The following is a 14,451-nucleotide window of genomic DNA, read 5'->3' as shown; positions in this document are numbered from 1 at the left end:
TCTCTCTCTCCCAAATAAATAAATAAATAAATAAATAGATAAAAATACTGACAGGTTCAAAGCAATTTAGGGGTCACAATACTATATATTTGTATATCCTGAATTAGTTTATCGGTAAAACAATATGGTAGGAAGAAGGGATTTGGCTGGCTCTGTAGGTGGAGCATGTGACTCTTGATCTGAGGGTTGGGAGTTTGAGCCCCACGTTGGGTACAGAGATTACTTAACAGTAAAATCTTAAAAAAAAAAAAAAAAAAGATGATACCAAGATATGTTTTCTAACCTCCCTTCTACTTCAAACACATTATGGTCCTACATACCTTCTACTTTGCTAGTATCCATTCTTTTTTAATATCTAAAGCATGAAAAGAGGTTATTAAATATTACATTCATAAAATATAAGAATTTCTGTTCTGCCATTTTTAGTTGTGACCGTAGGCAAATTCTTAATTTCCTTTGGTCTCAAACACTTCATGATATTAATATCTACATTTCAAGGAGGTTTTGAGAGGTAATCATTTACAGAACGTCTGGCTGGCCAATCTGTTAAGTGTCTGCCTTAGCTCAGGTCATGATCCCAGGGTCCTGGGATCAAGCCCCACACTGGACTCTCTGCTCAGCAGGGAGCCTGCTTCTCCCTCTGCCTCTGCCTGCTGCCCCCACCTTGCTTGTGATACTTCACAAAAAGTGGACAAGTAGGAGTCTCCTAAAAGTCAGATGCAATGTGGAATCTGAAACCCTATTGATGAAATTTTCATATTCTGATAAATTACAATCTACTGTCTCATGGATAGTTTGATTTTTTACACATACATGAATATGAAACATGGGCACTGGTTGAAAAAAAAAAACTGATTGACTCAGCTAGGCAGATCAGTTCTGTAGATACGGACTTTGCAAAATCCTAATTTTTTTTTGTAAGTTTGAGTTTTATCATTTGGAATAAATACTGTCATTTGTTTTCCTTGAAGTAACGGGCTCACTTCATTCATTTTTGAGGCTATGTCTGTAAATACACCTAAAAAACCATAGTTTGTCATTCTTTCTAGTAAAAGTTATGTTTCATGAAAAAAGTCTCAAAGTAACCAGTAATCTTCAGTATGCTGAACAATTTCATTACATATGATCCACATTCTGTCACCCAATAGTAAAAAGACATTGACTCAGAGGTTGGAATTTAATAAAATTAAAAATTTTTACTACTTCATTCAGGATATTATTAGATGAAGCTAGCTTTCTTTGTTTGGTGTTTGGTTGGTTGAGTGACTGTTTATTTGGTTGGCGGGTTTGGTGTTTCAGTGGCTGAATGATTGGTGGCTTGTTTTACTATGAGTACATGGCAGTGAAGAATTTAAGAATACAGCTTGGCGTTCTGTGTTGATTTGTGCTAATATTTTGCCAGCAGTTCTACCCACGCTCTCTTTTGCATTATCATTGTAAATACATCGTTATTATGTATACACATATTATTATGCTTGCAAATCATACTTTGAGAACTCCCACAGGGGATGACCAACTATTGGCCATCAGAATTGAGATAGAAAACTACACATAGTTTAAGATAAGTTAGGAGATTTTAAGTATGGTGGAAGAGAAAGGAGTTTAAGATGATTTTTAAAAGAAAAAATTAAGAAAACATTGAACTCTTTTGAACTCTAGAGAGAAATTTTCACTTGGAAACACTATATTGTTCACAAAGGTATTATGTATACCAAATGACTGTGAAAGCAATTACTAACGTAAATATATGCTTTAATGCTCTTAATTGGTCTCTAAATGGCATAATTAACGTACAGAACCTTAGCTGACCTAACACCACTTAGATGCTGCCAGTTATGAAATGTTGAAAAGCTCTTCAGAAGAAACGATTCATTAATAGGAGAGTAAAACAAACAAATACAGAAAGCTCACATTCTCAGAAAAGTAATTAAAAAGAGAAAAAGAGTTTTCCAAATGTGGCACTAATTAGTTGGTTGATTTTTGTTTGTTTGCTTTGATTTGGGGTTGTAAGCTGTCACAGGCAGTCTTTTCTGTTTCTGCTGTATGTTTTGTTGGTTGGTTGGTTGGTTTTCTTTTTCATATCTGAACACCAAAAAAGGCTGAATACAGGGAGACAAGCTTTTCTCTAACTTTCACTATGTTTGTTTATGTCTTGACTTTAACTCACTTAAAGTCGTGATTTCCAAACAGCAATCAGTTTTTCCTCCATGCTGCAGAAAACAGCCAATTCTGAATCAAGAAAAGTCAGAGATTTTATATCATGTAAAGGTCTTGAAGAAGGGACACCCTTAGCAGAACATTTTCCCCCTACCTACAAATACTCTATGGAGAAATTCTGAAGGTATCTTTCCAATACGAGGTCTTAAAGGTGCTATTATTTCACACTCTGATGAAATATTTAGAATAGATACACAGTGCATAAGAATAAGAATGACATCTCATCGGTTAACCACAACATCCTCACCTCCTAGTATAGCATGAGGGTCCTCGAACACATGCAATAAAAAAATAAACCGGGTGTGTAGAACAACTCCTCTATCCTGGAAGCTGCAAGGATCATCTGAGAGAATAGATTAACACAAATATTTCACATATATTATGATATGTTATCTCAACTGTGTGTATGCCTCTGGGCAAATACATTAGTTTCTGTAGACCTCCATTTCTCCCTCTTGAAAACAGGCATGATAAAGTCTACTTTCACACGGCTGTTGCTAAGTTTAAATGAAGTACTACATAAAGCACGTAGCACAAAAGGCCCAGTGACTGAAACAGAGTAAATGCCCAATAAATGCTAGTTTGCTTTGTTTTACGGAAATCCAGGCTTCAAACTTGACAGTAAACACTCTGGTGTTTGTAACACAGAAAAGCACACACCTTTCACTCCACTACAGAAGTATAAAGCCACTACCAGAATCCACCACCAATTTAAAGACCCACTCTAGTTAAGAAATAGACACACACAAATCTATTTTCTAGAGCATGATAAATGAGATACTGGCATTCATCACTTACCAGGGACTACCATAAATACTGATACTAATTCATATTTCCAATTCTTGGTCAATTTTAGCCACTTTCTCATTTATTATAGAAAATGATTTCACTATTCAGAAAAGACATGTGGAAATTTCATTATCATGGCTCCTGCTAGTACTGATAAGGAAATGTGGTACTGTTAAAGGAAACGGCACTACAGAACACTGCATCACGTGAAATATATCAATATTACTTATTCATATTTAGGGCTGTTTAGTATGTCATATCAACTTTGCCTTCAAAGCACTTTCCATAAATGTACTTTAACACAGCATCACACAGCATGCCTTATATACCATATGCAATTCACTTTACATGTTACTGCTAACTGCTAGGTAATACTACCTATTACTCTCTAATGATATTTTATATCTTCATAACATCTTAAACTTCACCAGATACTTACATGAACATATATGTGTGTGTCAGATGCAGAAATTATACACACGTGCATTCTATAACATCCACATAAAGTGTTACTGAAGTTTTAAAACTGGCCGACACGTAATCATTTCCCTCAGCTCTTCCACTGATATATAATCATGTAAAGCCAATAATATAACTTCGCGGGACTCTAATTTCCTGGTTTTTAATAAGAAAAGAGCTTAGAGAACATTTATATAATACAAACACTCACTTTAAAATGTATAAAGACAACCTAAAAATTGTAGAAAACAGCTCGCCAGTTAACACTTTACTGTCTACAAAGGCTATCGCCATGGGCTTTGTATGCTGCACAGAAATAAATAATGCCTGAAATGACTAGCAAATGAAGGAAATACAACTACTATTTATCAAATACTTACCAATTGTTTCATACAATTCTTATCAGAGACCAGCAAGGCAGGTGCAATTATTCCCATTTTTAAAGATTTTATTTTTATTTATTTGTCAGAGAGAGAGGTAGAGTGAGCACAAGCACAAGCAGACAGAGTGGCAGGCAGAGTCAGAGGGAGAAGCAGGCTCCCTGCAGAGCAAGGAGCCCGATGTGGGACTTGATCCCAGGACGCTGGGATCATGACCTGAGCCGAAGGCAGCTGCTTAACCAACTGAGCCACCCAGGCGTCCCAATTATTATTCCCATTTTTAAATGACTGAGGATCAGAACTGAGATCTTAAGGCCAAGATGAGACTTTCACTACTCCACTTAACTGCTTTAACCAAATCACTCAATAAAAACAGTATTAATAATAATAATAAAAAGGAGAAGGAAGATTACTTATCATCACCATCAGCAGGTGTGAGAAGCTTTGATTTCTTTTCCCCCAACAGCAAGGACAGGACTGTCTACCATGTTCCCTTTGGGCAGAATATGAGCTACTGGCTGGAGCCCCTCCTTTCTATCTCCTTAATCCCTGCCCCTATTTAGTACTACTATAGTACTCTCTGATCTCTCTCCCACTTCTGTAATCTATTATTTGCACTGCTGCCTCTAAAAATAACAACACACATGCATGAACTCGCAAAACGAAAAAGCTAAAACCAAGTACGCAAAAGCTCTAATGTTTCTAAAGTTCTTAGGAAGGCATTCAAGGCTCTTCATGAACTGGCCCCATCCCTCTTCCCACCCTTATCACCTCTCATCATCTACTCCCTATCCACACCTTACTCTGTGTTCACCATGTTCTTCATACTCGCATTTCTTTGTTCATAATATTCTTTCAGCCTCTAACAGTGTCTCTCTCCTTCACCATCTACATCACATTGCCCAATCAGAGACACATGCTTCTTTTTCTGATGTTTCCATGGAGATTCACCATGTTGTATATGTTACTCTAACTAAAGTAAGAGTTAGTTGCATGTATATTCCAGCCTATCAAGTATCAAGTATTACTAGTTAAGTAATATAATTTACTTCTAAGTCACTCCGTTAACTATCAATGTGAAAGATTAGTTGTGTGACCTCAGCCAATTTACCTCCAAGAATCTCCATTTTTCATTTGTCAAATGAGGATAATAACAGTATTTGTTCATGCATATATGTAAAATGGTTACAACAATTCCTTAAGCAGAATTTGCCCCCATATAAATGTGAACAATTTCTGTATTATTAGCTGAAATTCATGACCAAGAATTTCATTATTTGATGCTAACGGGCACATTTTTTCATCCAACTCTGATTTTAGTTTTCACAAATCTTCAAAACAAAGTTTTTAAGTATAAAATCTTATTTTTAAAAAACTATATTACTTACTTTGTAACTTTTCACAGTAGTTTATATGAGCAAATATAACCATGATAATAATGGACTAAAAGACAAGCTGACTTTAAGCAGTTTCTAGAGTATATTGTTAATACAGTCAGAAAGGATTCCTGCAGAACACAAAATAAGCTCATCCCTCCATGCAGAGCACCAGTTCATCCTGAAACTTTACTACTTATACAATGAAATGAGGGTTATAAGTTAAGGTAGAACTCTTGGAAGGAGATAAGCCTATTCACTGAACATTTCCATTTCTGCATTCCATTCCATTTCCAAGCCTCCTTGGAAAATACAGAAATAATTAACTGTGCTCTCTCTTTAGCTCTCTAAGCTAAAGAGTTTATACTCCAAAATGAGGATTGGATGGCTAAGAATAATAAAGACAAATTCAACAACATCAAAACTAGGAGTAAATACCCAAGTACACAATAGTCACTGAATGGTAAATGGAATATAATCTAATATCAGGGTCATCACCAATACTGTATCATGCACATATAACCAGTGGAAATGAAACCTCCCTATGATACATCTAGAAAACTGAAAAATAAGTCACAGAAGATCCCCATCATATTCTCAAAAACCTTAAATATATCAATCACTTCTCCAGTAGAAAGTAATTATTAGAAGTAAAAGTTTACTCAGTTATTGTGAAATAGATCTAACACCCTGCATATACTGAGAGGAGCAGATGGTGAAAGCAGTAAAAATTCCAGCGGTAACTATGACTAATTATTATTAAATTTATGAGGCTTGACTTAAAGATAAGTTCTGAGTTAAATAACAGCAACTCAGCACTTCACAAAGACAAATTCAAACTTATGACCTATAGTAAGCAAAGCAGGATGGTAAATTACTTAAGAATAAGTGGGATGTTCTTTAGAGGAATATATTTATCAGCAAAATTACCAAGGTTTGGCTTCCAGGTCACTGCTGACATCTGTTAAGTGTGAAGCCTCCCAGAAAGAGACAGATGTGGACTGATGTTTTAGGACTTCTCTGCTCATCCCAACACATACTTCTATTTCATATTTAAAATAATGATGAGCCGCATGTAACTTTCTAGGCCCCCATTTGATTTCTAGCTCATGTATTTCTTTATTTCCATACTACCAAATAACAATGATTTATAAGGAATGACAGCAAAAATGGTGTAACCGCTCTTGCTTCAAAAACCTTGTTGACTGGGGGGCATCTGGGTGGATCAGTAGGTCAAGCCTCTGCCTTCTGCTCAGGTCACGATTTCAGGGTCCTGGAATGGAGCCCTGCATCAGGCTCTCTGCTCAGCAGGTAGTCTGCTTCCCTCTCTCTCTCTCTCTCTGTCTGCCTCTCAGCCTACTTGCAATCTCTTTGTCAAATAAATAAATAAAAACTTTTTAAAAAAGAAGCTTGTTGACTTTAGCAATTTCTCATTCATAAAAGACTGTGCTTTTGAAAGTGAGTAAATGTATATTTAGGCATTCTTACTTTCTGTGGATTGTACTTGGACCATGAGAATAGCTGCAGTCCAAGGTAGCTACAAATGGCTGGACAGAAAGCCTTGGGGTGCTGGGAATGAAGAATGGAGAAAATCTGAAATGAAAAAAGAAAGTTGAGTGCTACCCATCAGAAGTGAGGATTCATTCACTAACTATTCTTACAGCACCTCAGCCTGAGGAAACAAAGACCTTCCCCAAGGCCCTAAAACAAGGGCCAAAGTAGTGTAAATTGAAAGGAAAGATTTCTCAAAGCCAAGAAAACCAGTGTGCCAGCACAATTCTAAGTGTTTTTCATGCATTAACTCAGGTGCTTTGTCAAACAAGCTAATGAGTCCTATAGCACCACTCTCCCCACCCCAAACTGCAATGCAGACACTGGGGCACTGACAACTTGCTGGAGGTCATAAAGCTAGAAAGAGTTGAAACTGAAATTTAAACACAAAGAGTCTGACTCCAAAATCTGATCTACACATTATTTGACATATAAAAGCAGGGTTTCTGACTATCTTCAGAAAACAAGCCAAAAATTACTCACTAAGACAAGAGTCAATACAAAATGAAAATCATTGTGTAAAAATAAAACATGTCTATTATTTTCAAACCACTTTCTTTAAAAAATCTGCATTCATTTGCAGTGTTTCTGACCTGACAGTTCACAACAATGAAAGAGAGATGGGAGTTTCTCCTTGCTACCACATTCTGCTTTGGCCTTAAAAGTGTTTTTAACTCTTTTCTTTTAAAGTGAAATGTTAATGAGTCCTTAATTGTCAGAGGACTTCATAAATATTCATTAAACATCAAGAGAATTTGTGTTTCCTTTCCCGAAAAGCTAAAAGAGAAAACAGTTAAGACTTCAAAATGGAATAAGCATGCACAAAGTCTAAGCGGATTTATAAACTTTTGGTTTTGTCTTAGATGTTTATATGAATCATTCACATCATTAGAAAACTTTAAAAAAAATTCTTAGTGTAGAGATACTTGGGATACTTTAATTTTGCTCTTATAAGAAGTTCTCCAGAGTATCACCTCTGTTGGAGATATTTCCATTTTTATCTTTCATCTACTTCTGAATGATCCAAAACATTTCACCAACTCTTCACGCTGCCTTCTGCACCACTGAACAGTAAAATGGTTATGATGATGGGAGGAAATGATTTTGATCTAAATCAACAGGGCAGGCCCAGCTATTATGAAAGTGCCACAAACCTTCTTCATTAAAAAAAAAAGGGGGGGGGGTTTTCACATTAGATTTGAGTCTTCAAAGAAAGCACTGCCAAAGTCCTGTATTTTACACCAATCCTACACAGCAGTCAGGGAATATTATCACACAAATAGCTTCCTCCTGATGAAGCCAAAACCTCAAATATTTCCTAGGTGCCAAAGTAAGGAAATGACCACCAGGTATCAAGGCAAGACCAATGTTCCCAAGGTCACCTCGGCAAATACAGAAGGCCTGGCAAGTCAAATATTAACTCACGAGAACAAATCTCTCCAAAACCCGCCACATCTGATTCTTACTAAAGCAAGCTAAAAAATTACCTATAAAACAAGAATAAATGATGTTTGCTATTTCCAGACATACAGCAACAATTTTTCCCCTTTTCTCTTAACATTTCTTTTACATCCTCAACCAAGAGAGATAAACATATAGCATTCTATAAAGCTATGTCTATAAAGTCTATGCATTACGAAAGTAGCTATCTTGTCATTAATCTTGTAACTATAAATAAGAGACTACACCAGTCACATTTGGAGAAAATAAGACATTGATGTCGAGAAAATTAGAATGTTTTCTTAATGGAGTCCCTAGTTCTGTAATTTCTAAGATGAGCCAAATTCAGAATTATTAAATCATTTAAAGGTTTTTCTTAACTTTTAAATTTAAGAACAATCAGATTTTTGTTTTGTATTTGACTCTAAAGTGTCTAAATAAGCCAAATACACTTATAGATTCCTTTTTTTTTTTTTTTTGATCTTTTCAGCATTCCAAGATTCATTGTTTATGCACCACACCCAGGGCTCCATGCAATGCTTGCCCTCAGACTCACCCATCCCCCTACCTCCTCCCCTCCAAAACCCTGTTTGTTTTTCAGAGTCCACAGTCTCTCATGCTTTGTCTCCCCCTCCGATTTACCCCAATTTACTTTTCTTTTCCTTTTCCATGTTATTCCTTATGCTCCACAAGTATGTGAAACCATATGACTGACTTCCTCTGCTTGACTTATTTCACTCGGCATAATCTCCTCCAGTTCCGTCCATGTTGATACAAAAGTTGGGTATTCATCCTTTCTGATGGACGCATAATACTCCCATTGTATATATGGACCATTATCTTCTTTATCCATTCCTCTGTTGAAGGGCATCTTGGCTCTTTCCACAGTTTGGCAATTGTGGCTATTGCTGCTATGAACACTGGGGTACAGATGGCTCCTCTTTTCACTGCATCTGTATCTTTGGGGTAAATACCCAGTAGTACAATTGTAGGGTCATAGGGTAGCTCTATTTTTAATTTTTTGAGGAATCTCCACACTGTTCTCCAAAGTGGCTGCACCAACTTGCATTCCCACCAACAATGTAAAAGGGTTCCCCTTTCTCCACATGCTTTCCAACACCTGCTGTTTTCTGTCTTATTAATTTTGGCCATTCTAACTGGTGTAAGGTGGTATTTCAATGCCATTTTGATTTGAATCTCCCTGATGGCTAATGATGATGAACATTTGTTTCATGTGTCTATTAGCCATTTGTATGTCTTCTTTGGAGAAGTGTCTGTTCATGTCTTCTGCCCATTTTTTGACACGATTATTTGTCTTGCGTGTGTTGACTCAGAGGAGTTCTTTATAGATCTTGGATATCAGCACTTTGTACTGTCATTTGCAAATATCTTCTCCCATTCCATGGGTTGCCTCTTTATTTTGTTAACTGTTTCCTTTGCTGTGCAGAAGCTTTTGATCTTGATGAAGTCCCAAAAGTTCATTTTGGCTTTTGTTTCCTTTGCCTTTGGAGACATGTCTTGAAAGAAGTTGCTGTGGCCCATGTTGAAGAGGTTACTGCCTATGCTCTCCTCTAGGATTTTGACAGATTCCTGCCTCACGTTGAGGTCTTTTATCAATTTTGAGTTTATCTTTATGTATGGTGTAAAAGAATGGTTGAGTTTCATTCTTAAAAAGACAGTCTTTTCAATAAATTGTGTTGGGAAAACTGGACACTTATCGATTCTTAAAATAGTCATTGCCTTGTATTTTTCACTCCCTGAAATCTGGATGGGACTGGGTCCAGATGGGATAAAGGCAGTCCTTACATACTCATAAGAATATAAAAAGCTATACTCTGTGGCTAAATAATTGTTTATAAGGATGCTCCCTGCTTTTTCAAATAAAAAAATAAAATCTAAACTTTGTTAACCTACCATGTCCAGTAAACGGAAACACTGTATACTGTCTGAATTCAGAAAGACATAGCACAAAATAGCTCACAATTGTGATATAAGAATAAAATAATGCAACTTGGGGACCAAAAAAAATGCTAAAGAATGTTTTCTGTGCTATCTACCAGATGAGTTTTTTAACAGAGTAAGTTTATATTGATTCATTACTTTATAATTATACTACCAACTTCACGAGTATATATTTTGACATAAACAAATAAAAAAGGAATAAAAAAGAAAAGAACAAGTATATGCTTTTCTTAATGTCTGTTTAATAATTTAAAATTCAGAATAAGAAATTCAATTTTAGTCCCACATAGTTTGCTTCAATATACATGAAAAATGTCTTGGGAAAGAATGTAAACACTCCAAAAACTTGTAGGTTTTTTTTTTCTTGATTTTATAATACTTTATTTTGGTCTTACTAAGGGTTACCTGCCCCCGTCTTCTATTTTAGATGCTCAGAATGTCTTAATTTACGCTGAATCTACAAAGCTATGTTTAAAATGTTTATTGATTAAATGAATTTGAATAGATTTAATATAAATTATTGTGATAGTTAATTTTAAGTTAATATTAAGATAGTTAAATTTAAGGGCACACCTTGACTCAGGGTCAAGGGGTGCCCAGATATCTGGTCAAACATTATTCCAGTATTTCCAAGAGGGTATTTTGGGATGAGCTTAGCATTTACACTGACATACTGTGTGAAGCAGATTGGCCTTTCTAATGCGAATGAGCCTCACCTAATAAGCTGAACACCTAAATAGGACAAAAGAGTGCACTCTCTTCCAAGTAAGAGAGTTCTTCCTGCCTTCAAGCTGAGGCAGGTTTTTTCTGCAAGCAAACTCAAAGTGAAACATCGGGTCTTTTGAGATCTCAAGCTTGCCCAGCTTTCCAAAGGGAACTACACCACTGGTTCTCCTGGGTCTCCAGCTTCCAACTACACATCTTGGGACTTGGTTCTGGTGCTACAAAGAACGCTAATACAGTTTTTGTTCATTTTCACAGTTTCTGTCAATACCCTGGTTTCTTGTAAGTAAATATGAAAGGTTCTTTTAATTAAACATGAAGTCTCTAGGTCCTCGAATTGTGGTTCTTAGAATTTCTTCCAGCTAATGAAGAATTATAATTTCACTGTCAGCAACACAGCTGAAATCTCATGTAAGTATTCAGAATCTATGCTCTACTGATAGCAAGTTAGGCAGTGTAGCCCCTAATATCTCTGTGCCCTGGGGAGTATCCAATCATGCTAAGACTATGAGATCTTTACCATCTTATTATTGTAATGTAAAATGTCAACATGAGATTAAATAGCAAGTATTTAATTCAAATAACAAGATTTTTGTCCAAAACTAAGGTGTACTCACCAACTATAAGATGATCACAGATCAGATGTGATTTTGTTTTCATTTCTGTAAATTTCCTTGGGCAGTATCTTTCTCATCCCCACTGGCCTAGAGATTTGTATATAGCAATCTTTTCCAGTAGTGTTGGCCCCTTGGGAAATCAAATTGTTTAATAAACTTCTAGGTTGAAGACCAGTTCCAAACACTCAACTCTCTACTAAATAAGGTAATAAAAAGCACCAGAGGTATAAAAGCTATTGGCAAAAATCTAAGTTTCAAAATACATAAAAAATGTTGGTGAAGAACATACCCACATAAAATTTGTATTACTAAACAGACAAACATATACCAGAAATCTTACTTGAAACATCTAGACATTTTTTATTACATGCATTCTGGATATTTTACTAAAGAACTTACTCATTTCCGGTGAGTAAAGGGGGAAAAAAGTACTTCAACATGTTTTCAATAAAAGAAGATGGCTGTGAAAGTAAAATAAGGGGTTTGAGGCTGGCCAGGACAAGCTCGAGGTAAATTCTTTTTACTCCAGAGGTACTCAGACACTTCATCCTAAGATAAATGCCCTTTTCATTCTTTCAAAATGTGCCAATAAAAATGAATCAAGGAGATGATTTTTTTTCTCTTTTTCAAGGTTTTCTCATTCTCATCTTTTTCTAAAATAATCAAGGAAAGAAATAGTGACCATAGTTAAGAACTCCTCTGCTTATATAGGAACGCAGAGTAATAAATGTGTTTTCCTTGTTTGATTTTTGTGAAGGTACTACCTCAAGTTACAACTCCCTTATTAGCTCTAGTTAATTCCCAAGTACACTTTTCTGAACTCCAGTCCTACCCAGTCAAAGGACTCTTGGGTTTCTAACATTTCATGCTAAGCAGTCTTGCTGGTACACCAAACTCAACATATTTAAATATGAAGTTCTCCTTCCTCTTTCCTGAAGCCTCTACATCCTATCACCTCCCTAAGTCTGCTCCACCTTCCGCATCTCTCTGATGACTCTGATGAGGCCACCGTCCTCCCACTGCCAAAACCAAAACCCGAGACGCTGCGTAGAGGCCTCCCTCTCTCTTATCTGCCATACACAATCCATCCACAACACAATCATTCTACTCTTCTAATTTTTCTGTCATCTTTTCTTAACTCTCCACTGATGCCCTTAAAAGATGACAAGTGCAGCCCTCATCATCTCTTACCTGGTTGCCTGCCATAAGCTCCTAATCTCTGTTCTCTAGACCTATCTTCCTTCAACCATCTTTACATTTTTCTAAAATACTTCTACTTTCTAAAATATTCATTCATTCACTTGCATAACACAATAGTTATTTATTGAGCACCTACTGGGGCCCAAGGCTCTGTGGTGGGCCCAAGGATGGAACAGTGGAAAGAAACAGACACAACTCCCTGCCCCAACAAAGCTCATAGTTACCAGATGGAAAGAGAGAGTAAGCAAAATAAACCTGAAAGCATATTAATTATGCTAGGTGCTGTGGTGAGAAACAAAGCGCAGAAGGCGGACAGAATATGCTGGGAGTGGCTGTTACTTTAAAGTGGATGGTCAGAATGTCCTCACTGCGGAAGTAATTTTTGAGAAAGGGGGGAGCTATGAGGTGGGAGAGTGCTCTAAAGAGAGGACAGAGCAAGCAAGAGCTCTGAGCTGGAAGGGCAGCTGGAATCCTTGAGGAACAGGAGGTACCAGTTTATCCTGCACCAGGAACAATAGTAGGAAATGAGGTCAGAAATGAAGTAGGGGCAGATCCTAGAGGGTCTTGCTGGATAAAACACTCACTCACTGTCCTGAAAAAAGATTATGGAGGGCCAAAATAAAAGTACCAAGCCAATTAAAAAACTGCTGTTTTCTTGTTGAGACAAGCACTAACTGTGGTTTGATGGCTGGTAGTGGCAGAGCTGACAGGAAGTGGTCTGGCTGAAGATACATTTTGAGGGTACTGCCATGAGGTTAGTCTCCCAGAAAGGTAGCACCTAGGACAACTGTGTGCTCAGAGGTAGTTTACTTGGGAATGTCATCCCAGGAAAGAGGAGTAAAGACCTGGGCTAAGGAATAGAGAGGGGAAAAAATGACGATTTGAGAATGAGTTATCTAGTTCACCCACACTAAAAGTTTCAGCTTATCCATCCTGGGGAATGATGAAGTACTTCTCCCTCAGCTCCTGTCCCCCATTGGTCATGTCTGGCTGCCCACAGTTGCAAGAGGATTCTGAAGTGGTACACAGAGATGCACAAGAGAGACATTATTAAAGTAACTGTCAGATGCACTGTATGTTTTATACGAGAGATAATGAAAAGTTAAGGATAATACCAAAGGTCTTTTCCCAATAGATTATAAGGATGGAACTGCCATTAACTGAAAGGGAAGACAATGGGAAATATGATTATGTTAACTCCTCTTTCAAAGCCAGTCATGGATCTACACAATCCACTGGAAGAATATATATGCTTCCTGAGCTGGGTCCACACACCCCCACATCTTCCGTCCCCTGCTTACAATCTCGAATTAGCCACTCACTACCCCTCACCTCCAATTCAGTAGTTAACGCTAAACTCGGCCATCCTATGGTTACCCCAAGCCCTCCTCGGTCTCTCTGAGATTTTGGTCACATTGGTTCCCTCTGTGTGGAATCTCTTCAGTTCCTTTATTTGCCCAGATAATTCCCTATTAACCTTTAGTTGCCAATTTAGTTGTTACCTCCTTTCAGTCAGATAGACATCTATTTGTTCCCAAAGTATTCATTGTATTTGTCTGCCTCCCCTCCAGAATGTGACCAGGGAATATTTTCCTTGAGCTCACAGAGCGCAAGACAACACTGGAAGATACTAAGTGTACAATAAAAGTATGATAAATGAAGGTATAAATTAATGGCTTCTCCAAGTCACTGTATATTTATTTATATTTAGCTAAAATATCCATGCCTCAAACCATC

At 37.0% G+C, this 14,451-nt stretch overlaps 1 protein-coding gene across 4 annotated transcripts in view; it reads right to left on the bottom strand.

The window, feature by feature from the left end:
• BMPR1B (bone morphogenetic protein receptor type 1B) overlaps positions 1 to 14,451 on the bottom strand; it is a 394,983-nt gene that overhangs the window by 71,908 nt on the left and 308,624 nt on the right. Inside the window, exon 2 of one of the 4 annotated variants that reach the window (XM_013058019.2) lies at positions 11,515 to 11,644. The exons of the other annotated variants lie outside the window; for them this stretch is intronic. Coding sequence (XP_012913473.1) covers positions 11,515 to 11,557 — 43 coding nt within the window. The 5' untranslated portion in view covers positions 11,558 to 11,644. The remainder of the gene's footprint in view (positions 1 to 11,514; positions 11,645 to 14,451) is intronic. 4 annotated transcript variants of the gene reach the window in all.

Source organism: Mustela putorius, unplaced genomic scaffold, assembly GCF_011764305.1.
Source record: "Mustela putorius furo isolate JIRA1106 unplaced genomic scaffold, ASM1176430v1.1 tig00003871_pilon_pilon_pilon, whole genome shotgun sequence".
Classification (NCBI taxonomy): Eukaryota; Metazoa; Chordata; class Mammalia; order Carnivora; family Mustelidae; genus Mustela; species Mustela putorius.
The sequence above is the reverse complement of the archived record's forward strand: the minus strand, read 5'-3'. Positions and strand labels throughout refer to the sequence as shown.